The 24,868-nt window shown below is 39.9% G+C and overlaps 1 protein-coding gene across 4 annotated transcripts in view; it reads right to left on the bottom strand.

Annotated features, from left to right (window-relative positions):
- Positions 1 to 2,926: 2,926 nt before the first annotated feature.
- The window catches only part of CCDC191 (coiled-coil domain containing 191), a 96,869-nt gene continuing 74,927 nt past the window's right edge, over positions 2,927 to 24,868 (bottom strand). For all 4 annotated transcript variants that reach the window (XM_060198334.1, XM_016185258.2, XM_060198336.1 and 1 more), the window contains 6 exons: positions 24,565 to 24,647; positions 23,562 to 23,663; positions 12,445 to 12,588; positions 7,249 to 7,401; positions 6,048 to 6,193; positions 2,927 to 4,155 (listed from right to left, as the gene is read on the bottom strand). In XM_060198334.1, coding sequence (XP_060054317.1) covers positions 4,011 to 4,155; positions 6,048 to 6,193; positions 7,249 to 7,401; positions 12,445 to 12,588; positions 23,562 to 23,663; positions 24,565 to 24,647 — 773 coding nt within the window. In that variant the 3' untranslated portion in view covers positions 2,927 to 4,010. The remainder of the gene's footprint in view (positions 4,156 to 6,047; positions 6,194 to 7,248; positions 7,402 to 12,444; positions 12,589 to 23,561; positions 23,664 to 24,564; positions 24,648 to 24,868) is intronic.

Raw genomic sequence — 24,868 nt, 5'->3', positions numbered from 1 at the left:
CCTTTCAAAGGACAAAACCTGGTTGAACAAATCAATTCCAGAGAAACATTTTGTTACCACAAAATGAGAATAAAGGTGGAGAATTGGCCTACAAGCCAATTTGCTGTGGGAACAAACCCTTCCCCAACATTATTTCACATGAGTAGGCGCCTTTCTCTCCCTCCATATTCTTAGCCTCTGTAATAAAAATACTGGCTGAGGAATTCTATAAAGAATTGACCAGTTAGATTATTGTCATGGCACTGTGTACTATTCCTAGGGAAGAAAATGGGTCTATTGAAAAGATTTAAGGGAAAACAGTTAAGGATCAGGATTATATGAAAGGAAAATAAAACCTTTCACTATTTAAAATATTTCTTAAACTGCCCAAAGATCAAACTGCTTTGGATTATCACAGGGCCCACCTAAAATAAACTATTCCTAAGGCCTTTTTGGTAGGTTTCTCTGATGCTGCTAAAGTCAGGCCTTACGTGTTTCAGGGATAATGTGCTGCTGTCCTGCCTAAGCCACCTAGTGTCTGCATGTAGGATACTGTATATCTTTGCTATTCAAGTTGCATTGTCCTCTGGTGAATGAAGTACTTATTATCTTCTACCTGCCTGGTAGAAAGACTGCTGTAAACTTTCTCATGCAGTAGTCCTTGATAATTCCAATACTTTCAGCAAGATAAAAATGTTCTCTACCAGAATCTCCCACTACCAGAAAACAGTGGCAGTAAAGTTCTCCACAGCACTTACCATTAGCTTAATAGGTTCTATGTCTTTTGAGTAGGACATCAGGTGTTCATTATAAACATCAAAATAAGCAAAAATATAACACTGAAGAGCAAGCACAGTTCGACCCAGGATGTTTGAACATCATTTTGTGGGGTTTACGGGTATTTTAAAACTATATAAGCAGGTTTGTATTATTTAACTTTATTATAGCCAGATTTGCTGTCTGCATATTGTAAAGGAGACCTTCCTGGGGCCAGGTGGTGGCACACCTTGTTGAGTGTGCATGCTACAATGCACAAGGGCCCCAGGTTCAAGCCCCTTGTCCCTACCTGCAGGGGGAAAGCTTCACAAGTGGTGAAGCAGTGCTGCAGGTGTCTCTCTGCCTCTCTCCCTCTCTGCATGCCCATTCCCCTCTTAATTTCTCTCTGTCTATACATAAATAAATAAAATTTAAAAAATGTTAAAAAGGGGGAAAAAAAAGGAGAATTTCCCTAAGCAATGGGTGCTTAGAGACTTGCTTGAGGCACCCATTGAGTATCAGGTTTTTTCATTATGGTGGAGGTGGTGATGAAAGTGGTGCTTTCAGTATGTTCTTGGAGATTGTTGTGATTAATTAAAACTTTTTGCAAAGTGAGCTTAAATGATCCATTTTTCCCCTAGCAATTGGTACTAAGTGGCTCACTGTTGTATCAGTAGCAGGTCAAAAGCTAATTATTAGTGAGTTATTACTCATTGTTAGTGAGAACAAATTTCTTAGAGGTTATGGCTATTTTCTGAGTTGGGTCTGTGAGTTATTATTACTTTGACCTTCTTGATAGCACCTTTATGATTTTCTGAAAAAGTCATAAAGACAAAGAATTGTGCCCCTCTTAGCCTATGGTCTTGTTATTGTTTCCATGTTACAAATAAATAAACAAACAAAAATAAGAAAAAATAGGACTAGGGATGTTGAGATATTATAATAATAATAAATAATAATTTTAAAAAGCTAGAGTAGGGGAGATAGCATAATGGTGATGCAAAAAGATTCATACTTGAGGTTCTAAAGTCCCAAATTCAATCCCCATACAACCGTAACCCATAGTTGAGCAATGCTCTGGCAGACGAACAAAGCAAGCTAGCTGTTCTGGTTATTGGCACAGCTAAAATGCTGTCCTTTAGGTGAAGCTACAGAGAGGACAGCATGTGTGGAAATTGCAATTGCAACTTGCTGTGATTCTGTTTGAGTTGTTAGTGTTTTTGAGCTTTTTTTTTTTTTTTTTTTTGGTTATGTTTCTGGGCCTGACATTAGACTAAAGGAAACTGAGAATATTTATTTAATATTGAGTATTTACTATAACTGATCCAGCAACACTAAGGGAGATTTCTGAAGGTTACGGGCTATACATTCTTTGCATTGTTTTTATACTTGTATTCATTAGTCTTTGTGCCCTCCAAATATAAAGCCTTTTAAGTGGAAATTTAAAAACATTACTGCCACTTATGTAAGAAAAAAAAAAGTACTGTAACCCAGCTGTTTAAATGAAAAATAAAGTGCTTTCTGTAAAAAGTTGGTTGATTCACCTTCTTTGTCTATAGGCATTAAAATAAAGTTTATTTTGTGCTCACTTCGGCAGCACATATACTAAAATAAAGTTGATTTTATATATGAGAGGTCATATCAATATTCTATAATTGTAGCTAGTAAAAAATTTTAATTCTTTATCTTTTAAAAGTATTTTTACATAATTATTTTACTTGATAGGGTGGACAGAAATTGAGAGGGCAAGGGGAGACAGAGAGGGAGAAGAAGACATCTGCAGCACTGCTTCACCATTCATGAAGTTTCCCTCATGACAGGTGGGGACTAGGGGGCTTGAAGCCAGGTTCGAGTCCTTGCACAGTGTATGTAATGTGCCTTCAACCCATTGCGCCTCCACCCAATCCCCATGAGCGTTAAATTTAAAGAGAGAGTGATTTAGATGGAAAGAGATTAAATATTTACTTTCACTCTCATTTTCTTTAGTGGCCATTATTCTTAAAAGTCTTTCAATGACAAGTATAAAATCATATCAATCATACTAACTCATTAAAGATGTAGAGGCACTGAGGACATTGTAAAAATGAAGTTCAATCAGTATGCCATATCTGAGAGACTCATCACATATCTTCATTTTGAAGATTGCAAAGCTAGATAGATATTCCTTCCAGGAAGTAAGAGACAATAACAGTTTACTGAACAGCACACAGAATTTTATTTTACCCACTCAAATTTTTCTGACTTCTCAAATAATAGCAGAAACTTAGGGCTGCAAGAGACTTTCTTATTCTATTGGGTACATTTATTGATTTCTTGAATTTATTGTACTAAACGTATTTTGTAAAGAAAAAGAAATTTTTTTCCAGCAGGCAATTCTCTTAAGTTCACAAAAGGGAGCATTTTGTTCATCCTTACAGTCTTTCACATCTTAAAGATTAAAACATTCTTTGAATTCAAGATAAGTATCTCAATGTGCAGATCAAACTGAGATGAAGACTAGAGATAGATTGAGTGCATTACTTAAAGTTTGCAACTGGGACCATGAGCAGACTTTTAATTAAGTGCTGAATTGCCTTTGATAGTCATTAGCTTTTGGAATTTCCTTCATGCTTATCAAGGTACACTGGAAAGAAGTCTCTTTGGAGCCCCCACTTTCTCTGAAATGAGAGTGCACTCCATGCATCTTCTGATAAAAAGGTTTTCCACTAGGAGATGGCAACAGGGACAGAGACTGGCAGAATCCCTGTTGCTGGTGCTAAACTAATGCTAGAAGACTGACCGCCTATGACCTGTTTTTCTAATTAGTCACTGTTTCTAAATTTCTATTAAAGTTACATTTGTCAACAACTCAGTCAGTTATGAGGATATATATTTTCCGTCATTGACTTAGGCTAGAAAACACTTAACCTTTTTTAAAGTTTACAATACTAAGGAAATACATAGGACCTATCTGAAGTACACAACTGTAGATGGTTGCTTTGGATGATCTCTATTGTGATTAGTATTTTAGTGAAACCGTTAATATTCCAAGAAGTTTCAAAACAGCTCAAAGTTATGTATGAATGTATGTATGTGTATATATATATATATATATATATATATATGTGTGTGTGTGTGTGTGTGTGTATGTGTGTGTGTGCGTGTAGGTAGAGATAACATACATATTAGGGACCAGTGAAGGGTCCCATCCTAAGCACTTCATGGTTTGTGTTCACCAAAACACCAAGGACTGGTCTTACACAGAGCCAAATGTCTAGTGCCTGTACAACTGAAAGTCACGGTGGTGCCAGTTTCTGGAAGTCTGGAAGGATTTCAGCCACCTTCCTACGAAGTATTTCTCGCCTTTCCTCTTTTACTCTTTCCTCTTTCATAAATTTTACAAATGCCTTCCATGTCTGAAATGCGATCCAGATGATCCTCCTTCAAAAACAAAACGTTAAAAAAAAAAAAAGGTGAAATACTAAGGAAAACTTCCAGCTGCAATATATTAAAAAATATTTCTTGTGTGAATAAAAGGTATCAAAATAGCATACACATGCACACACACATACAATATGAAAAAATCACAACTGGGATTCAGATAGAATTACTGTGAAGAATATAACACAGTGGAAGAGGGGCATAGGACTAATAAGTAATTGTTACTCTATTTTTTTGCCTTCAGGGTTATTGCTGGGGCTTGGTGCCTGCACTATGAATCCACTACTCCTGGAGGCCATTTTTTCCCATTTTGTTGCCCATGTTGTGGTTGTTATTGCCATTGTTGTTAGAGCCGTTGCTGCCATTGGATAAGACAGAATTTGAGCGAGGAGGGGAAGACATAGAGAAGGAAAGACACCTGCAGACCTGCTTCAGTTGTGAAGCGGAACCCCCCCCCCCCAACAGGTGGGGATCTGGAGGCTCAAACTGGGATCCTTAGGCCGGTCCTTGTGCTTTGCACCATATGCACTTAATCTGTTGCCTCACCGCCCAGCCCTGGGTAATTATTACATTTTATCTGGGGGCCAGGGAAACCCTCCTCAGTGATCTCTGATGAGTCAGCCTTGACACATACTCCTCACCTAGTTGCTGCCTGCAACTTAGGCCCAACACAGGACCAGAGAAGCAAGGGTTCCAGCAGCAAAAGCCCCCAGGGCAGAAATGCTGGAAAAGCACATGTGCCACTGTTAATGATCCTGGTGCTTAGACACACTTTCAAGAGCCCTCTGGCTACCTCCCCTCCAAAAACCGTCTTGAGTATCACTTGAGAAAAGAATTCCCCCTAACATCAACTACAGAAATGTGGATCTGGAGGGCCGTGTTGAAGCTGAGGGCGTCTGCTGTCATAGACACACCTCATTTTAAAGATGGGAAGCCCGGGAGCATGGGTTTACTATCATGCCTTCACCCCCAGGGTCAGTGATTATCTTGTTAAGTCATATGCCAAGCATAGGCTGTGTTATAGAGCAACTGCAAAGTCAGGAAGTGAATTCCCTTAGAGATCAAAATCTTGCCTGGAGGCTGAGTGGTGGTGCACGTGGTTAAGTGCAATATCACCATGTGCAAGAACTCGGGTTCAAGCCCCCAACACCCACCCACCTGTAGGGAGGAAGCTTCATAAGCAGTGAAGCAGTGCTACAAGTGTTGCTCTGTTTCTCACTCTCCCTCTCTGTCCCCCTTCTCAATTTTGCTCTATCCTATCAAACTAAAAAAAAATTTAAAGGGGGCCAGGTGGTGGGGTTAACCAGGTTAAGTGCACACAGTACGAAGCACAAGGACCTGCAAGAAACCTGGTTAGAACCACTGGCTCCTCACTTGCAGGAGGAAAGCTTCACAAGTGGTGAAACAGGTCTGTAGGTGTCTATCTTTCTTCCTCTCTATCTTTCCCTCCCCTCTCAATTTCTTTCCGTCCTGTCCAATAAAATGGAAAAAATGGTCACCAAGAGCAGTGGATTCATCGTGCAGGCACTGAGCCCCAGCAATAACCCTGGAGGCAAAAAAAAATATATCAAAAAATACCTTAAACAAAAACCACCTCAAGGAGTCGGGTGTTAGGGCAGTGGATTGAGCTCACATGGCACGAAGCGCAAGGAACGGCATAAGGATGCTGGTTTGAGCAGCCAGAGCTTGCGGCAGGATTGCTTCACAAGTGGTAAGAGCAGGTCTGCAGATGTCTGTCTTTATGTCCCTCTCTCTGTCCTATCCAACAACAACAATAGCAATGGTAACAACAAGGGCAACAAAATGGGAAACAATGGCCTCCAGGAGCAGTGGATTCCTAGTGCAGGTACTGAGTCCCTGGAAGCAAAAACAAACAAAAAAGCCCACCTCACCTGTTACTGTGCTCCACCGCAATCTCTTGCTTGCTTTGTAAATCAGTTTTGTCCTTTCTGACTATGTTAAGCCAGGCCCTGAAAATCTTCTTTTGAAGAAAATGTACATGAAATTTTTGTACTTCTTCCTCCAGATCAGTCAGGTACTAGGAATAAAGAGAGGAATAGAAGTGAGACAAATACCATCATTGCAAGAGAAAGGAATACAAAAGAGAATCAAAACAAAAGAACAAAGGACATAGATGAATAATGAGAAAAAAAATGATGTGGCAGAGGAGACAATACTTTCCACAACATGTTACAAATAATAACGATACCAGAGGGCTAAAACAATTATAAGGCTTAGGCAACTTTCTAGTAAGATTTATTTATTTATTTATTTACTTTTATCAGAACAAGTGTGCTCAGCTCTGGCTCATGGTGGGGCTAGAAACCGAAATTGAGGTCTCAGAATTGCAGACATGAAAATTATCTGCATAACCATTATGCTATCTCCTGTACCTAGTAAAATCACTTTAAAAAATATTTATTTATTTATTCCTTTTTGTTGCCTTTGTTGTTTTACTGTTGTAGTTATTGTTGGATAGGACAGAGAGAAATGGAGAGAGGAGGGGAAGACAGAGAAGGGGAGAGAAAGACACCTGCAGACCTGCTTCACTGCCTGTGAAGCGACTCCTCTGCAGGTGGGGATCTGGGGGGCTTGAACCGGGATCCTTACGCCGATCCTTGCACTTTGTGTGCTTTACCCGCTGTGCTACCTACCGCCTGACTCCCGTAAAATCACTTTTGAGTCATTATGGGATAAGAAACAAGAAATGAGTGTAAAGACAAAAGTTGGTGTGTTAATATGTTACAGCTTATATTTTTTCTCTGTGAGAAAAAATTACTTGATGTATTCTAAGTCATTTAAAGGCAATGAATTTTTTATCTTTTTTTTTTTTATTAGTGACTTAATAATGAGAAACAAGATTGTGGGATAAGAGGGGTACATTTCCACACAATTCCCACCAAGAGTTTTACATTCTATCTCCTCCATTGGAAGCTTCCCTATTCTTTATCCCTCTGGGAGTATGGACCAAAGATCTTTATGGGGTGAAGAAGGTGAGAGGTTCTTGGAAAAGCATAGTGACTATGGACATTATGTGTTTCATCTAATTGATGCAGGGGCCTGGGCTATAAGCCTCTTTCCCTGAGGGCTTACCTGTAGCCAGCTGCCAATGACCTTCCTTAGCAGTATTTGGGAATAAAATTGATCAGCTTGTGCTGTCTTCCTAGCCAGGCTTTCCTGACTACACTGGAACCAGGTCAGCAGGCATTTCTTTTTCAGGGTCAAGGAGTGGTGTTCTTTGGCCACCTGGATAATTTAAAAAAAATGTTTTATTTTAATGAAAGAGAGATATAGAGAGAAAGGTACAGAGAGAGGGAGAGGAAGAAGAAGAAGAAGAAAAAGAAGAGAGAGAGAGAGATAGTAGAGCACTGATCCACTCTGGCTTATGGTGGTACTGGGATTGAACCTGGGACCTCAGAGCCTCAGGCATCATAAATCTTTTGTATAACTACTATGCTGTCTCCAGGGGGCACCTGGATATATATATGAAAAGAAAATTATTCTTTAAAGCTTTAAATCATTAAAGGGAACAAAACATCTTGACAAGTGATTCTTTAAACCATGCATTTACTAGAGAGAATGGTCTTAAAAGCATTGAGCCTGTGTTCTAAAAGCTTTGACTATTGACCCTATTTGTGTATGTGTGTGTGTGTGTGTTTAGAGGGTTTAGATTCATGTCATACATTGTGTTTCAAAGCTTGAAAATCCTCTCTGAAGACCACGATGACTGGCCGGTTATTATGGCGATAGAATAAACAACCTGTAAACTCTAGTGTAGTCCTGCTTTCAGGTATATATTTTGCAGTAGTTTATGGATACGTGTGCACATAAGCTCTCTCTCACAGAAACTGGTGTATATCTAGGTTATGGGACTTTGTTAGAAAGTGAACTACCTGAGATGAAATTAGAGTGTACTATTAAAGGAAAGGTCTCACCCGAGTAATGAAGCTGAAGGGTTGTCATTCCACACGTGAAGTCTCTGGATACATTCTGAGGTGAAGCATGTTGAGGTAGCAATCGTTGCTTTGGGTAGGTTGTGATCGGCAGATGCAATGTTATTTGGTTTGGATTGGGAGATGCATACGGGAAAGTGGGCCCTATCCACTTCCTCTCCACTATTCCAAGCTTGGGATCCATGATTGCTCAACAAATTGTTTGGCTTCATATGTTAACTCTCTTTTCAATCACCAGGTTCCAGATGCCACCAGGATGCTGGCTAGGCTTCCCTGGATTGAAGACCCCACCAATGTGTCCTGGAGCTCAGCTTCCCCAGAGTCACACCCTACTAGGGAAAGAGAGAGGCAGACTGGGGGTATGGACCGACCAGTCAACGCCCATGTTCAGCGGGGAAGCAATTACAGAAGCCAGACCTTCTACCTTCTGCAACCCTCAACGACCCTGGGTCCATGCTCCCAGAGGGATAGAGACTGGGAAAGCTATCAGGGGAGGGGGTGGGTTATGGGGATTGGGTGTTGGGAATTGTGTGGAGTTGTACCCCTCCTACCTTATGCTTTTGTTCACTAATCCTTTCTTAAATAAAAAATTAAAAAAAAAAAAGAATAAACAACCTGAAAGCCATTATTTCAATACTTGTAATGAGTATTGAAATAGGTGGCTGGCAACACTGTTGGTTTATTCTCCTGGAGCTTGGGCAGCAACTCCCTAGCAAGCCTCTATCTCTTTATTATGTACTTAACCATGCTCTAATTGAGGAAATGCCAATAATTTCAATTAGTTTTATAGAATGAGCTGTCACTACCATTGAAATTTAGACATCATCAATAAACCACAAAACCATTTGATAGAAAAATAGCATGATGAATAATTTAATGTCTTGCCAACTTAAAAGACTCAGAATATAATTCTATCAAAATAAACATGCAACTCAAAGTTTATAGAAAGCCAGATCTCTGGATTCTCTCCAGATAATTACACTTTTTTTTAAAAAAAGGAAAATAAAGTATAAAAACTTAAAAAGTACAAAGAGGATTAAGAAACTTCACTCATGCTCTGAGAAATGCAGCCTGCAGCATTACTGAATTTAGCAGGATCCTTATGGTAGTAAGCACTGCTCACTTTCAGTCCTGATTTTCATAACTGAAAATACCAATCTTTTTTTTTTGCATTAACTTGGTCAAAAATATAAATAAGAGTGGTCATAACTGGCATAGATTACTAATGGTATAAGTGGCATACACTACTGATAATATTATTCAACAGAATTCTAAAGATACCAACTTACCTGTTTTTAGCTTTCTAATTATTTACTTGAATTCTCACCTCCCAGTAGAATACAATAACCACTGAGCCTGAGCTGCTTACTTTGGTCAGCTGGAGGTTGGTGGACATGATACAGAGGTGTCACAAAATTTGGTCTTTATACATCTGACATTTGGCAGATGAGAACCATGCCCTGTATACTGCTCAGAAAATAAAGACTAACTTATGGAGATAGTTAAACACAGTCCATAACTGGTCAAGAGTTACATTTGAGAAGTAAATGCTGGAGTTTAAGTGACTGATAATTGGGAGCTGTTTGCTATGTAGTTATGCCACAGCAGAAACCTTCTATATCTTATGGTAATCATTTTTTTTTAGATTTTATTTATTTATTTATTCCCTTTTGTTGCCCTTGTTGTTGGATAGGACAGAGAGAAATGGAGAGAGGTGGGGAAGACAGAGAGGGGGAGAGAAAGATAGACACCTGCAGACCTGCTTCACCGCTTGTGAAATGACTCCCCTGTAGGTGGGGAGCCGGGGGCTCTAACTGGGATCCTTAAGCCGGTCCTTGCTTTCCGCCACCTGCGCTTACCCACTGTGCTACCGCCCAACTCCCGTTGTTGCCTTAATTTTTATTTGATAGGACAGAGAGAAATTGAGAGGAGAAAGGGAGATAAAGAGACTGGTCTGGGAGATGGTGCAGAGGATAAAGCATTAGACTTTCAAGCATGAGGTCCTGAGTTTGATCCCCAGTTGTACATATACCAGAGTGGTCTGGATCTCTCTCTCTCTTTCTCTCTCTCTCTCTCTCTCTCTCTCTCCTCATCCCTTTCTAGTTTAAAAGAAATCAATACATCGGCGTACGCATCCTGATTCGAGCCCTAGCTTCCTATGTGCAGGGAGGGTCACTTCACAAGTGGTGAAGCAGGTCTACAGGTGTCTATCTTTCTCTCCCCCTCTCTGTCTTCCTCTCCTCTCTCCATTTCTCTCTGTCCTACCTAATGACAGCAATAACTAATAATAATAACAACTACAACAATGATAAACAAAAAGGGGCAACAAAAAAAGGGGGATAGGCTCCAGGAGCAGTGAATTCGTAGTGCAGGCATTGAGCCCCAGTAATAACGCTGAAGGGAAAGAAAAATAATCAATAAATCTTAAAAAGAGAGATAGGCGGGAGGGATGGGTCACAGTCCTTTGGTGGTGGGAATGGTGTTTATGTACACTCCTAGCAAAATGTAGACATATAAATCAGTAGTTAATTAATATGAGAGGGGGAAAATAGATTGTATGTCTCAAAGTTTCTCAAAACACAAACTGAATCTTTTTAATATATAGGCTGTGTATTTGATATGCGGACTCTCTCAAAAGCCTAGACCAAGTAGATTAGAAGCATCCAATAGCACAGCTATATACAAGATACTGGATACTGTACAGCAAACCATAACAAAGGGGCTTTTCAAAGTTAACCCAATTAACAAATAATGTGATGATAACATTAACTATCGATTGTCTTTTTGAACTCTAAGACAGCAGGAACCTCACATCTCCACTATAGAGCCCCTACTACCCCAGTCCTGGAACCCTTGGATAGGGCCCACTTTCCCGTATGCATCTCCCAATCCAAACCAAATAATATTGCATCCGCCGATCACAACCTAACCAACGCAACGATTCCCACCTCAACATGCTTTACCTCAGACTGTGTCCAGAGACTTCACATGTGGAATGACAACCCTTCAGCTTCATTACTCGGGTGAGACCTTTCCTTTTATAGTACACTCTAATTTCATCTCAGGTAGTTCACTTTCTAACAAAGTCCCATAACCTAGATATACACCAGTTTCTGTGAGAGAGAGCTTATGTGCACATGTATCCATAAACTACTGCAAAATATATACCTGAAAGCAGAAGTACACTAGAGTTTGCAGTGAGTACCTCCCTAACACTTCCTCTCCACTATTCCAAGCTTGGGATCCATGATTGCTCAACAAATTGTTTGGCTTTGTATGTTAACTCTCTTTTCAATCACCAGGTTCCAGATGCCACCAGGATGCAGGCCAGGCTTCCCTGGATTGAAGACCCCACCAATGTGTCCTGGAGCTCAGCTTCCCCAGAGACCCACCCTACTAGGGAAAGAGAGAGGCAGACTGGGAGTATGGACTGACCAGTCAATGCCCATGTTCAGCGGGGAAGCAATTACAGAAGCCAGACCTTCTACCTTCTGCAACCCTCAACGACCCTGGGTCCATGCTCCCAGAGGGCTAGAGAATGGGAAAGCTATCATGGGTGGGGGTGGGTTATGGAGATTGGGTGGTGGGAATTGTGTGGAGTTGTACCCCTCCTACCTTATGTTTTTGTTCACTAATCCTTTCTTAAATAAAAAATTAAAAAAAAAAAAGAGAGATAGAAAGACATCAAGACATCTACGACACTGCTTCACTGCTTGTGAAGCTTTCCATCTGCAGGTGAGTGCCAGCAGCTTGAGCTTGAGTCTTAGCACATGGTAAAGTGTGTGATCAACTAGGTATGTCACCACCTGACCCCTGTTTTAGTTTTCTTCTGCCCTGTTCAATTATAGAAGTTTTTCTCTTCTTTGGAAGACCAAATCGAATTTCTTAAACAACAATAACATACATACATACAATCATCTTTTTGACTTTTTTTTTCATCTTTATGACTTTTAAAAGTCATCTACCAACCTCCAGAACTTAACTGAATATTTATCCTACTTTTTTCTTTTTTTTGTTGTTGTTGCCCTTTTTTTTTTTAAATTGTTGTAGTTATTATTGTTGTTGTATTGATGTCATCATTGTTGGATAGGACAGAGAGAAATGGGGGGGGGGAACGGGGAGAGGAAGACAGACACCTGTAGACCTGCTTCACTGCCTGTGAAGTGACTCTCCTGCAGGTGGGGAGCCGGGGACTTGAACTGGGATCCTTAGCTGGTCCTTGCACATTGCGCAACATGTGCTTAACCCACTTCACCACTGCCCGATTTCCCCTATTTATCCTATGTTAAAAATTCACTTTTTACTTTTAGTGATGGGAGAAAATATGACACTATACCTGCATGTTTTGCTTGCTTTGCAGCCTCAATCTCCTCCAAGGCTCCAGACCTTTTTTTCTTAGTAGGATCCTTTCATAATGTTCTTTGGCTATTGCGTCTAGCTGTTGATTCCTCTTAATTCTCTTCTCTTTCTCTAGTTCTTTCTGTAAAATATAAGGAAGTAAAAAATGCTAAGGAGGGAACAAAATGGCAACATAGGAGGCTCTTGAACTCCTGTTCTTCAGAGATACTAAGTTGCATAGCTATACACATGGAAAGGTTACTTGTAAAGAAACCCAGCTGCCTGCTGAACAGCTTCTACACACAGAGAAAATAAAAATGTTCCCAGATTACAATAGGTGAAGTTGAAATACAATCTTGCCATAAACCTCATCCTAGGCAGTGTCATATAAACAAGAAGGAACTCCCATCTCTCAGTTTGCCCCTGAGGAAAAAAGAGTTTGGATCACATACTTAACACCCTAGGCTTTAAGTCAAATATCTGAGGGGCACCCCACCCCCAAACACCTGTATCTGAAAGCCAGTGGGACTTGTGCCCATGAAATACACAAAACTAAATAAAGAAATCATTCTCTTTTTTAAAATTTGTACATATATTAAATATTTATTTATTCCCTTTTGTTGCCCTTGTTTTATTGTTGTAGTTATTGTTGTTACTGATGCCGTCATTGTTGCATAGGACAGAGAGAAATGGAGAGAGGAAGGGAAGACAGAGGGGGAGAGAAAGATAGACACCTGCAGACCTGCTTCAATGCTTGTGATGCGACTCCCCTGCAGGTGGGGAGCCAGGGGCTCGAATCGGGATCCTTAGCCAGTCCTTGGACTTTGCACCACTTGTGCTTAACCTGCTGTGCTACCGACTGACTCCCAATAAATCATTCTTAATAGGTATCCTTGCATTAGCACTAGCTGTCCCACAGAAGCTCTGCCCAGAGGGAGCAGGCAATAATGTTCATTTCCTAGACTTTCCCTGGAAAGTGGACCTCCTACACGTGCTTCGTAATATATGTGCTTAACTGGGTATGCCACCACCTGGCCCCCTTCTCTCTCTCTCCTTCCCTCACTAGAAGGTCCTAACTCAAATTTAGCATGAACCTAAGGGCTGACTGTGATCCATCCCGCCACAGATCTCCAGGGAGCCACTAGGCACTTTTTCCATTTCTTTCTTTTTTTTAATCAGATCAATACTAAAAGCAGACCATTGCATTTTTCTGCAGGAACCTGTAAGCTACATGTCTAATGTACTATATTTATTTATTTATTTATTTTTCCTTTTGTTGCCCTTGTATTTTTTTTATTGTTGTTGTTATTGATGTCATTGTTAGACAGGACACAGAAATGGAGAGAGGAGGGGAAGACAGAAAGGGGGAGAAGAAGATAGACACCTGCAGACCTGCTTTACCGCCTGTGAAGCGACTCCCCTGCAGGTTATCTTGTATTTTCTATCTAAAGAAATATATATGACTCTGGGCTGGCAAAATAACTCACTGTCTGTCATATACTTGACCCAAATCCAAGCCTGCACCGCACTGAAGGGAAATGTTGATGGTGTGGTCTGTCTGTCTGTCTGTCTCTCTCTGCCTCTATCTAATAAATAAATAAATAAATAAATAAATAAATAAATAGGAAATATACATGTGACAGCTTCAGAGATCTTTTCTACTTTTACTTTAGTAACCCCTCTAGGCTCTCTGTGAAAACAGAGAGGACATGGTTGAATCTGGAGAAAGTTATCACCATAATTCTGGCTGAGGGAGTGAACAGCAGCCCCTGTAAAATGTACCCATGCCATTCTTCCTTAGAAAACAAAAGCTTTTATCTCCAAGCAGCACCACCTGAGGGCACTAGTGGAATGTGCTGCTGGTGGGGGAAGGGAATTCTGCTCAATCCAAGAGCCATCCCTCCTTCCTATCTTACCTAAGTGGAAGGGAAGCATCTTAGGGAAAGGTCACAGACTGATAGAGGTGGTACTGAAAAAAAGAAAGCAGAGGGGGTAGAGACTAGTTCTACCCCTGGAGCAGGAACAGAAATTCTTTTTTAAGAAACCTTTTTTAAAATATTTATTTATTTATTTACTCCATTTTGTTGCTCTTGTTGTTTTATTGTTGTAGTTTTTATTGTTGTTATTGATGTCATTGTTGTTGGATAGGACAGAAAGAAATGGAGAGGAGAGGAAGACAGAGAGGGGGAGAGAAAGATACCTGCAGACCTGCTCCACTGCTTGTGAAGTGACTCCCCTGCAGGTGGCGACCCCGGGGACTAGAACCAGGGTCCTTACACTGGTCCTTGTGCTTTGCGCCACTTGCACTTAACCCGCTGCGCTACCGCCCGACTCCCAAACAGAAATTCTTGTGACTCTCTTATGCAGAATGCTTCAGAGCCTGAGAAACCAGAGTATCAGTGTTCCCCCACATCCTTCATCTACAGCCCCCCCCCCCCCCCCAGCACACTGACAATTCAGTAATAACAGTGTGGTGCAGCTGGGATAGTTGCAGTGACAGGCTATCTGGGAAACAGCACAAAGGGAAGAACCTTAAGCCAATACAAGAAACAAACAAACAAGTGGGTGGGTGGTGGCACACCTGGTTGAGTGCACATGTTACAATGCACAAGGACCCAGGTTCGAGCCCCCAGACCCCCCCTGCAGGGGAAAAGATTTGTGAGTGGAGAAGCACAGCTGCAGGTATCTCCCTCTCTATTACCCTTTCCTCTTGATTTCTGGCTGTCAATCCAATAAATAAACAAAGATGATAAAAAAAAAAAAAAGATGAAGTCACAAGAGGAAATTGACTATGGTGCCCATAGTAACAATGAACCTCAACAGTGGTAACCTAAGCAACAACACATGCCAAGCAAAGTCCAGCCCTGAGCTAGATTAGCATGCATCTTCACAGCAAAGGTTTATTTAGCTCAGTTTCTCTTACTGAGAACATCTCTGGTTTCTAATAAATAAATAAATAAACAGTATGAAATATAAAACAATCAACAGAACAAGATTAGATATGGCAGGTATTGAGGAGGAATGTCAAATTATTATATTGGTAATATTAAAGGTTCTACTGGAAAAGGTAGTCATCATTTAAGATCAGATGGGTAGCATTGGTGGCCCAGTGGGGAACATAGCTGCCTTCCAAGATCAGATAGGTAATTTTAGTAGAGACATGGGAGCTATTATGAAAATTTTAATGACAATGCCAGCAATCAAAACATATGTTAACAGAAATGAAAAAGGACTTCAGTGAGCTCATTGCTCATCTGGATACTGTCAAAGGAGAATAAAGTAACTTGAAGTTGGGGAAATAGAAATTACACCAGCTGAAAAGTAAAAGAGGGGAAGAGGGAGGGGAGGGAGAGGGGGGAGGGAGAGACTGAGAGAGGAGCATGACAGAGCATCCAAGAGCTCTGGAATATCAAGGATAACTGAAACCCCCAAAGAAGAAAACAGAACAGGGTAGATAAAATACTCAAAGAAATACTGGCCAAACACTACAAAATGAATGACAGATACAACCACATGGACAGAATACTTAGAGACCACTATTCAAGGGAAAGACCAAAGCACACCTAGACAAATCAAATTCACACCACTGAAAATCAAAGGTAGAAAAATTCTTGAATTGGGGGCTAAGGAAAAAGCTTCCTTACTGCTATGGACAGAGTGTGTGTCCCCCACCCCAAATTCAAAATCTTAACCCTCAGTGTGGCAATATTTGGTCATAGAACTTCTAAAAAAAAAACAACAACAAGAAAAAGCTCAAATGAACGACCTTACTGAACACCTCAAGGACTTAGAGGAAGAGGAACAAAGGAACCGTAAAGCAACCAGAAGGACAGAAATCACCAAAATTAGAGCAGAAATAAACAACATCGAAAATAAGAGAACCATACAAAAGATCAATGAAGCCAAATGTTAGTTCTTTGAAAGGTTAAACAAAACTGACAAACCCCTAGCCAGACTCACCAAACAAAAAAGAGAGAAGACTCAAATTAATAGAATTATAAACAATGGAGGAGATATGACAACTGATACCACAGAAATCCAGAGAATCATGCGAAACTTCTATGAAGAACTATATGCCACCAAGCTAGAGAATCTGGAAGAAATGGAACAATTCCTAGAAGCATATGCCCTTCCAAAACTGAACCAAGAAGAACTACAAAACCTAAATGCACCAATCACGGACAAAGAAATTGAAACCGTTATTAAGAATTTACCCAACAACAAAAGTCCTGGACCAGATGGCTTCACAAACTAATTCTACAAAACTTTCAGGAAACAGTACCCATACTTCTTAAGCTTTTCCATAAGATTGAAGAAACAGGAATACTCCCTTCCACCTTTTATGAAGCCAACATCACCCTGATATCAAAAGCTGACAGGGACACAACAAAAAAGGAAAACTACAGACCAATATCTCTGATGAACATAGATGCCAAAATATTAAACAAGATCTTGGCCAACCAGATACAGCAGTACATCAAAAAGATTGTTCATCATGACCAAGTGGGATTCATCCCAGGAATGCAAGGCTGGTTCAACATCTGTAAGTCAATCAATGTCATTCACCGTATCAATAAAAGCAAAGCCAAAAACCACATGATTATCTCAATAGATGCAGAGAAAGCCTTTGACAAAATCCAACTCCCGTTCATGCTCAAAACTCTAAAAAAAATGGGAATAGATGGAATAGATGGGAAATTCCTCAAGATAGTGGAATCTATATACAGCAGACCTACAGCCAACATCATACTCAATGGACAGAAGCTGAAAGCATTCCCCCTCAGATCAGGGACTAGACAGGGCTGTCCACTGTCACCGTTACTCTTCAACATAGTATTGGAAGTTCTTGCCATAGCAATCAGGCAAGAGAAAGAAATCAAAGGAATACTGATTGGAAGGGAAGAAGTCAAGCTCTCACTATTTGCAGATGATATGATAGTATACATAGGAAAATCTAAAGAATCCAGCAGAAAACTACTGGAAGTTATTAGGCAATATAGCAAGGTGTCAGGCTACAAAATCAATGTAGAAAAATCAGTGACATTTCTTTATGCAAACACTAAATCTGAAGAAGAAGACATCCAGAAATTGCTCCCATTTACTGTTTCAGCAAAATCAATAAAATACCTAGGAATAGGGAGTCGGGCTGTAGTATAGCGGGCTAAGCGCAGGTGGCGCAAAGCACAAAGACCAGCATAAGGATCCCGGTTCGAACCCTGGCTCCCCACCTGCAGGGGAGTCGCTTCACAGGCGGTGAAGCAGGTCTGCAGGTGTCCATCTTTCTCTCCTCCTCTCTGTCTTCCCCTCCCTCTCTCCATTTCTCTCTGTCCTATCCAACAACAACAAAAACAATAATAACTACAACAATAAAACAACAAGGGCAACAAAAGGGAAAAAATAAATAAAATAAATATAAAAAAAATACCTAGGAATAAAGTTGACCAAAGAAGTGAAAGACTTGTATACTGAAAACTATGAGTCACTACTCAAGGAAATAGAAACTGATACCAAGAAATGGAAAGATATCCCATGCTCATGGATTGGAAGAATAAATATCATCAAAATGAATATTCTCCCCAGAGCCATATACAAATTTAATGCAATACCCATCAAAGTTCCACCAAGCTTCTTTAAGAGAATAGAGCAAACACTACAATAATTTATATGGAACCTGAAAACACCTAGAATTGCCAAAACCATCTTGAGGAAAAGAAACAGAAATGGAGGCATCACACTCCCAGATCTCAAACTATATTATAAAGCCATTATCATCAAAAAAAGCATGGTACTGGAACAAAATTAGGCACACAGACCAGTGGAACAGAATTGAAAGCCCAGAAGTAAATCCCCACACCAATGGACATCTAATATTTGATAAGGGGGCCCCAAGTATTAAATGAAAGAAGGAGGCTCTCTTCAATAAATGGTGCTGGGAAAACTGCGTTGTAACATGCAGAAGAATGAAATTGAACCACTTTATCTCACCAGAAACAAAAATCAACTCCAAATGGATCAAAGACCTGGATGTTAGACCAGAAACAATCAAATACTTAGAGGAAAACATTGGTAAAACAGTTTCCCACCTATACCTCAAGGACATCTTTGATGAAATAAACCCAGTGGCAAGAAAGACTACAGCAGAAACAAACCAATGGGACTACATCAAATTGAAAAGCTTCTGCACATCCAAAGAAACTATCAAACAAACAAAGATACCCCTCACAGAATGGGAGATCTTCACATGCCATACATCAAACAAGAAACTAATCACCAAAATATATAAAGAGCTTAGCAAACTTAGCACCAAAAAAGCAAATGACCCCATCCAAAAATGGGCAGAGGATATGAACAAAACATTCACCTCAGAGGAGATCCAAAAGGCTAACAAACATATGAAAAATTGCTCTAGGTCACTGATTGTCAGAGAAATGCAAATTAAGAAAAAATTGAGATACCACCTCACTCCTGTTCTTCTTCTTCTAGCGTTTGCCACCTCACTCCTGTAAGAATGGACAAAATGGACAGCAGCAACAAATGCTGGAGAGGCTGTGGGGACAGAGGAACCCTTTTACATTGCTGGTGGGAATGTAAATTGGTACAGCCTCTGTGGAGAGCAGTCTGGAAAACTCTCAGAAGGCTAGACATGGACCTTCCATATGATCTAGTAATTCCTCTCCTGGGGTTATACCCCTAGGACTCCATAATACCCAACCAAAAAGAGGTGTGTACTCCTATGTTCATAGCAGCACAATTCATAATAGCTAAAACCTGGAAGCAACCCAGGTGCCCAACAACAGATGAGTGGCTGAGAAAGCTGTGGTATATATACACAATGGAATACTATACAGCTATCAAGAACAATGAACCCACCTTCTCTGACCCATCTTGGACAGAGCTAGAAGGAATTATGTTAAGTGAGCTAAGTCAGAAAGATAAAGATGAGTATGGGATGATCCCACTCATCAACAGAAGTTGAGAAAGAAGATCTGAAAGGGAAACTAAAAGCAGGATTTGACTAAATATGGAGTAGGGCACCAAAGTAAAAACCCTGTGGTGAGGGGTAGACATGCAGCTTCCTGGGCCGGTGGTGGGTGGGATGGGACACAGTCTTTTGGTGGTAGGAATGGTGTTAATGTACACTCCTAGTAAAATGTAGTCATATAAATCACTAGTTAATATGAGAGGGAGAAAATTAATTGTATGTCTTGAAGTTTTTAAAACACAGACTGAGTCTTTTTAATATATAGGTTGTGTATTTGATATGTGGACTCTCTCAAAAGCCTAGACCAAGTAGATCAGAAGCAACCAATGGCACAGCTACATACAAGATACTGGGTACTATACAGCAAACCCTAACAAAAGGACTTTTCAAAGTTAACCCAATTACCAAATAATGTGATGATAACATTAACTATCCATTGTCTTTTTGAACCCTAAGACAGCAGGAACCTCACATTTCCACTATAGAGCCTATATTTCCCCCAGTCCTGGAACCTTAGGATAGGGCCCAATTTCCCACATGCCTCTCCCAATCCATATCAAATAATATTGTATCTGCCGATCGCAAACTAATCAACGCAATGACTGCCACCTCAACATGCTTCAGCTCAGACTGTCTCCAGAGACTTCACGTGTGGAATGACAACCCTTCAGCTTCATTACTCGGGTGAGACCTTTCCTTTCATAGTATTCTCTAATTCCATCCCAGGTGGTTCACTTTCTAACAAAGTCCCAAAACCTAGATATAGACCAGGTTCTGTGAGAGAGAGCATATGTTCACACATATCCATAAACTAGTGCAAAATATATACCTGAAAGAAAAAGTACACTAGAGTTTGCAGCAAGCACCCCCCTAACACTTCCTCTCCACTATTCCAAGGTTTGGGTTCATGACTGCTCAATAATTTGCTTGGCTTTGTATGTTAACTCTCTTTTTAGCCACCAGGTTCCAGATGCCATCAGGATGCCGGTCAGGCTTCCCTAGACTGAAGACCCCACCAATGTGTCCTGGAGCTCTGCTTCCCCAGAGACCCACCCTACTAGGGAAAGAGAGAGGCAGACTGGGAGTATGTATTGACCAGTCAACGTCCATGTTCAGCGGGGAAGCAACAGAAGCCAGACCTTCCACCTTCTGCAACCCACAACGACCCTGGGTCCATGCTCCTAGAGGGACAGAGAATGGGAAAGCTATCAGGGGAGGGGGTGGGATATGGAGATTGGGTGGTGGGAATTGTGTGGAGTTGTACCCCTCCTTCCCTATGGTTTTGTTAATTTATCCTTTCTTAAATAAAAAAATAAATTAAAAAAAAAAGAACTTCTAAAGATGTGATGTCTAAGATTAGGATTAGAGTCCTTATAAGAAAAGAGATCAAAGAGATAAAGCACACTATTTCATTCCTTCTGTATACAGCTACTGAAGAAATACATAGAGGATGCAATAAGAAGGCATCTGTCTACAAGTCAGGAAGTGAGGTCTCACAAGGAACCAATTACACTAGCACCCTAATCTGGGACAGTCTGCCTCCAGAACAGAGGTCACCCAATTTTTGCTATGTTATTGTGGCAGCCTGAGAAAATTAAGATACCTACAAAGGAGCAAAGATAAGAACTATAACAAATTTCTGGCTGGCTGGTAGAATAGTTATTTACATAGTGTGCCTGCTTTGCCAGTGTGTGACCTAGGTCTGATGGTGGGAATGGTGTGGAATTGTACTCCAATTATCTTCTAATTTTGTAAATCAATATTAAGTTACTAAAAAAAAAAAAAAAAAGACTGTTAACCTAGAGTTTAATATTTAGTAAAATACCCTTCAAAAGAAAAGAAATAGTTTTCCAGGTAGATTAGGGGGGTAGTGGCACACCCAGTTGAGTGCACGTGTTACTAAGCACAAAGACCTGGGTTCAAGTCCTGGGTCCCCACCTGCAGGCGGGAAGCTTCACAACTGGTGAAGCAGAGCTACAGGTGTCTCTCTCTCTCTCCTTCACTATCTTCCCCCCCCTCTTAATTTCTCTCTGTCTCTGTCCAAACAGTCAATACTTTAAAAAATTTACAAACCCAAGACAGAGGCTATGCACTATCAGCAAATCTTCCCTACAGAAATGTTGAAGGGAGTTCATCAGACAGGAGGAATATGATATGAATGAAAAATTTAGATCTAGTGGCCTAGGAGGTGGCACAGTGGTTAAAATGTTGGACTTGGAAATATGATGTGAAAGGTGCTCTGTTCCTAATTCTTTCTCTCTCTTGATTATAAAAATAAACAAAGAAGTCTTTTCTAAAGATTGTAAGGCTAGGAAGGTGGCTTAGCAAATAGAGTATAGGACTTACTACATGGAGTTGCCTATTCTTTTCCTGGCACTGGGTAGGCTAGAGTTAAGTGGTGATCTGGTCTTTCTCTCTTTCTCTCTAACAAAAATAAAAAGAGGGAGTTGGGCGGTGGCGCAGCGACCAGCATAAGGATCCGGGTTCGAACCTCAAGCTCCCCACCTGCAAGGGAGTCGCTTCACAGGCGGTGAAGCAGGTCTGCAGGTGTCTGTCTTTCTCTCCCCCTCTCTGTCTTCCCCCTCCTCTCTCCATTTCTCTCTGTTCTATCCAACAAGGATCACATCAATAATAATTACAACAATAAAACAACTAGGGCAACAAAAGGGAATAAATAAATCATTAAAAAATAATAAAATAAAATAAAAATAATGTAAGGAAAGGCATATAGACTAGGAAGGAAGAAATAAGACTACTATTACTGGCAGTAAGCATGGTTGCTTATGTAGAAAATTCCAAAGAATCTGGGTTAAAAAAAAAAGGTACCCAACAAGCAAACAACCCCAAACTAATAATTGAGTTTAGCAAGACTGTAGGATACGAGCTCAACAAACAAAAGTTAATATATTTGCATATGGACATATCTCACTTTATTGCATTTCATACTATTGAGTTTCACAGGTAGTACTTTTTTTTTCCTCCACAAATTGAAGGACTGTGACAATCCTGCTTTGAGTTCATTTCTGGGGTGTGTCAGGGTGTTTCTGGATGAGATTTTAATATTTAAATTGGGATCCATAAAGAAAACAGTCCATTTTTTGAGGGACTGGGTAGGACAGAAAAGTAGAGGAAGGAGGAATTGGACCTCTTTTTGCTGCCTTCCTGCCAAAGCTGGGATATTGTTCTCTTGCTCTTGAACTATTAGCTTCTCTGTTGGTTTTAGGTTTTCAAACTGAAATTCCATCACCAACTTTGCTGAATCTCCAGTTTCCAGACAGCAGACTGTGGGACTTCACCACCTCCATAATTATGTGAGCCAATTCCTCAGAATAAATCTCTTCCCGCATATCTTACTGGTTCTGTTTCTCTGGAGAATCTAGAATAATACATTTTTTAATTCAAATCTCTCTTTCATAACAATGCCTCTGATTTCTCTAAAGCCTTCCTAAGTCTTGCTGTGTATGACTTCTTTGAACTCTTTTGGTCTGTGGAGTACATATTATATATTATCTTAGACAGGTATGTATTTTTAAAATGTATTTAATAGAACTTAATAACCTTGAGTGAAAGAATTTTGTCTCTTGTTTCTTCTAGATAAATTTTCTTCCAACTGTTCATTTATTCACTAATTTACTCATTCAACACATTTGCTGCCTCCCTACTCTATGTTAGCTATACTGTTAGTTGAAACAGTGAACAATATTAGACTTTCTCCTTTATTTTTAAGAAGATTACAGTTAAGCTGGGGGTGCAGAACTGAATAAAACAACTGCAAAACAGACATAATTATAAGATGCGGTAATGAGTTGAAGGATATATATATATATACATATGCATATGAATATACATGTACATATACATATCTTCAGAGTTCATAAAGGAGAGCCTAACTTAACATTAGCTCTGGTAAAGAGGTGGCTAGAACAAGGCAGGACAGGCAAGTCTGGAAGAAATCACATTTGAACTAAGATCTGCAGATGGAGTACATTTTCACGAAAGTAGAGAAAAAGGGTGGAGGTAAAAAAAAAATGTTCTAGATAAAAATTCTAGGGTGAGGGAGGTATGCAAGGCCTTAATTATTATACCAAATAGGCTTTAGGAGAAAAGTGACTAATCAAACAAATTTTACTAACCATTTTCTTCAATCTTTTTTCTTCTTGTCTTTTCTTGATTTGAGCTTCCTTTTCTTCTGCCTCTCTCTTCTGACGTTCCTCCTCTTGGGCCTTTAGCTGGGCCTGATCGAGGTAAATTCATAAAAGACAGAACACTCAATTTGCATAAAGATACAGTCTTTTATATTGAAGAAAGTCAACCCATCTCTGGAGGAAGCTTGTATTTTGTGCTAAAAGTAGAAAACCTAAAGATAAGTGCTAAGTGGAATAGCTTTAAAATCTTTCACTTGGGAAAGTGAGACTAAACATTAATAAAATCAGAAATTTTCACCATAAAAAAGATTACTTTGGGGGCCAGTCAATGGCATACCTGGTTACACATACACATTAAGGTGTGCAAGGACCCAGGTTCAGGCCCCTAGTCCCCACCTGCAGGGGGAAAGCTTCATGAGTGGTGGAGCAGTGCTGCAGGTGTCTCTCTATCTTTTTCCCTCCTACCTCCTTCTCCCTTCTCAATTTCTCTCTGTCTCTATCCAATAATAAATAAATATTTTTTTAAAAGATTACTTTTTAGTTATTCTCACCTGTGAAATACTAAGTCCAAACTACATATACAAAATGGGAAAGATATTTTCTGTCATGCCACAATAAAATAAAGTAAAATGAAAATTTTAAATGTTGAAACTGTGTAATTTTTCATAGGTATAGAATTTACTGCTGACAGTTTGAATCAAATATTGGAAGAATGACTTCCTTTGCAAACTCATTAGGTTAGTTACGGTACAGATCTTTTAACTGAGAGTTCACTTCAGCTTTGGACGTTTCACTTCTGCTTTACTAGTAAGTTGGCGTTTTTCCATTTCATTCCTTCAGTTTGTCAGAGTTCAGGTCAGTAGTCAGAAAGCCATTCCCAAAGTTAGTCTAATTCTATTGTGTCAAGGGACGTAAACAACCAGTTTCATTTATTAAGAAAGACCTATATAGTTTCTTTTTCTTGCCTCAGTTTGCATTCTTGATTTATTACCAATTTCTCCTCTTCTTGTTTTTTCTTCCTCTCTGCCAAGATCCGCCTACGTTCAGCTCGCTGAACTGCTCTCTCTTCCATAGCTAGAAAATGGTAATAATTACAATATCAAAAATATAATAACTATTGTAAAGTAATATCTATATTATATAGTAATATTTATGTTACTGCTACAGTTTGATTGCTATTGAATGCTCACAATCTCAGAGATGTAGGTATATATATATATGTGCATCTGTAAAATATTTATATTAAGTAAGTTCATGCATGTAAGTCATATACAAATATATCATTTATAAATAGA

Source organism: Erinaceus europaeus, chromosome 9 (assembly GCF_950295315.1).
Source record: "Erinaceus europaeus chromosome 9, mEriEur2.1, whole genome shotgun sequence".
Classification (NCBI taxonomy): domain Eukaryota; kingdom Metazoa; phylum Chordata; class Mammalia; order Eulipotyphla; family Erinaceidae; genus Erinaceus; species Erinaceus europaeus.
This window is presented reverse-complemented; position numbering and strand designations above follow the sequence as displayed.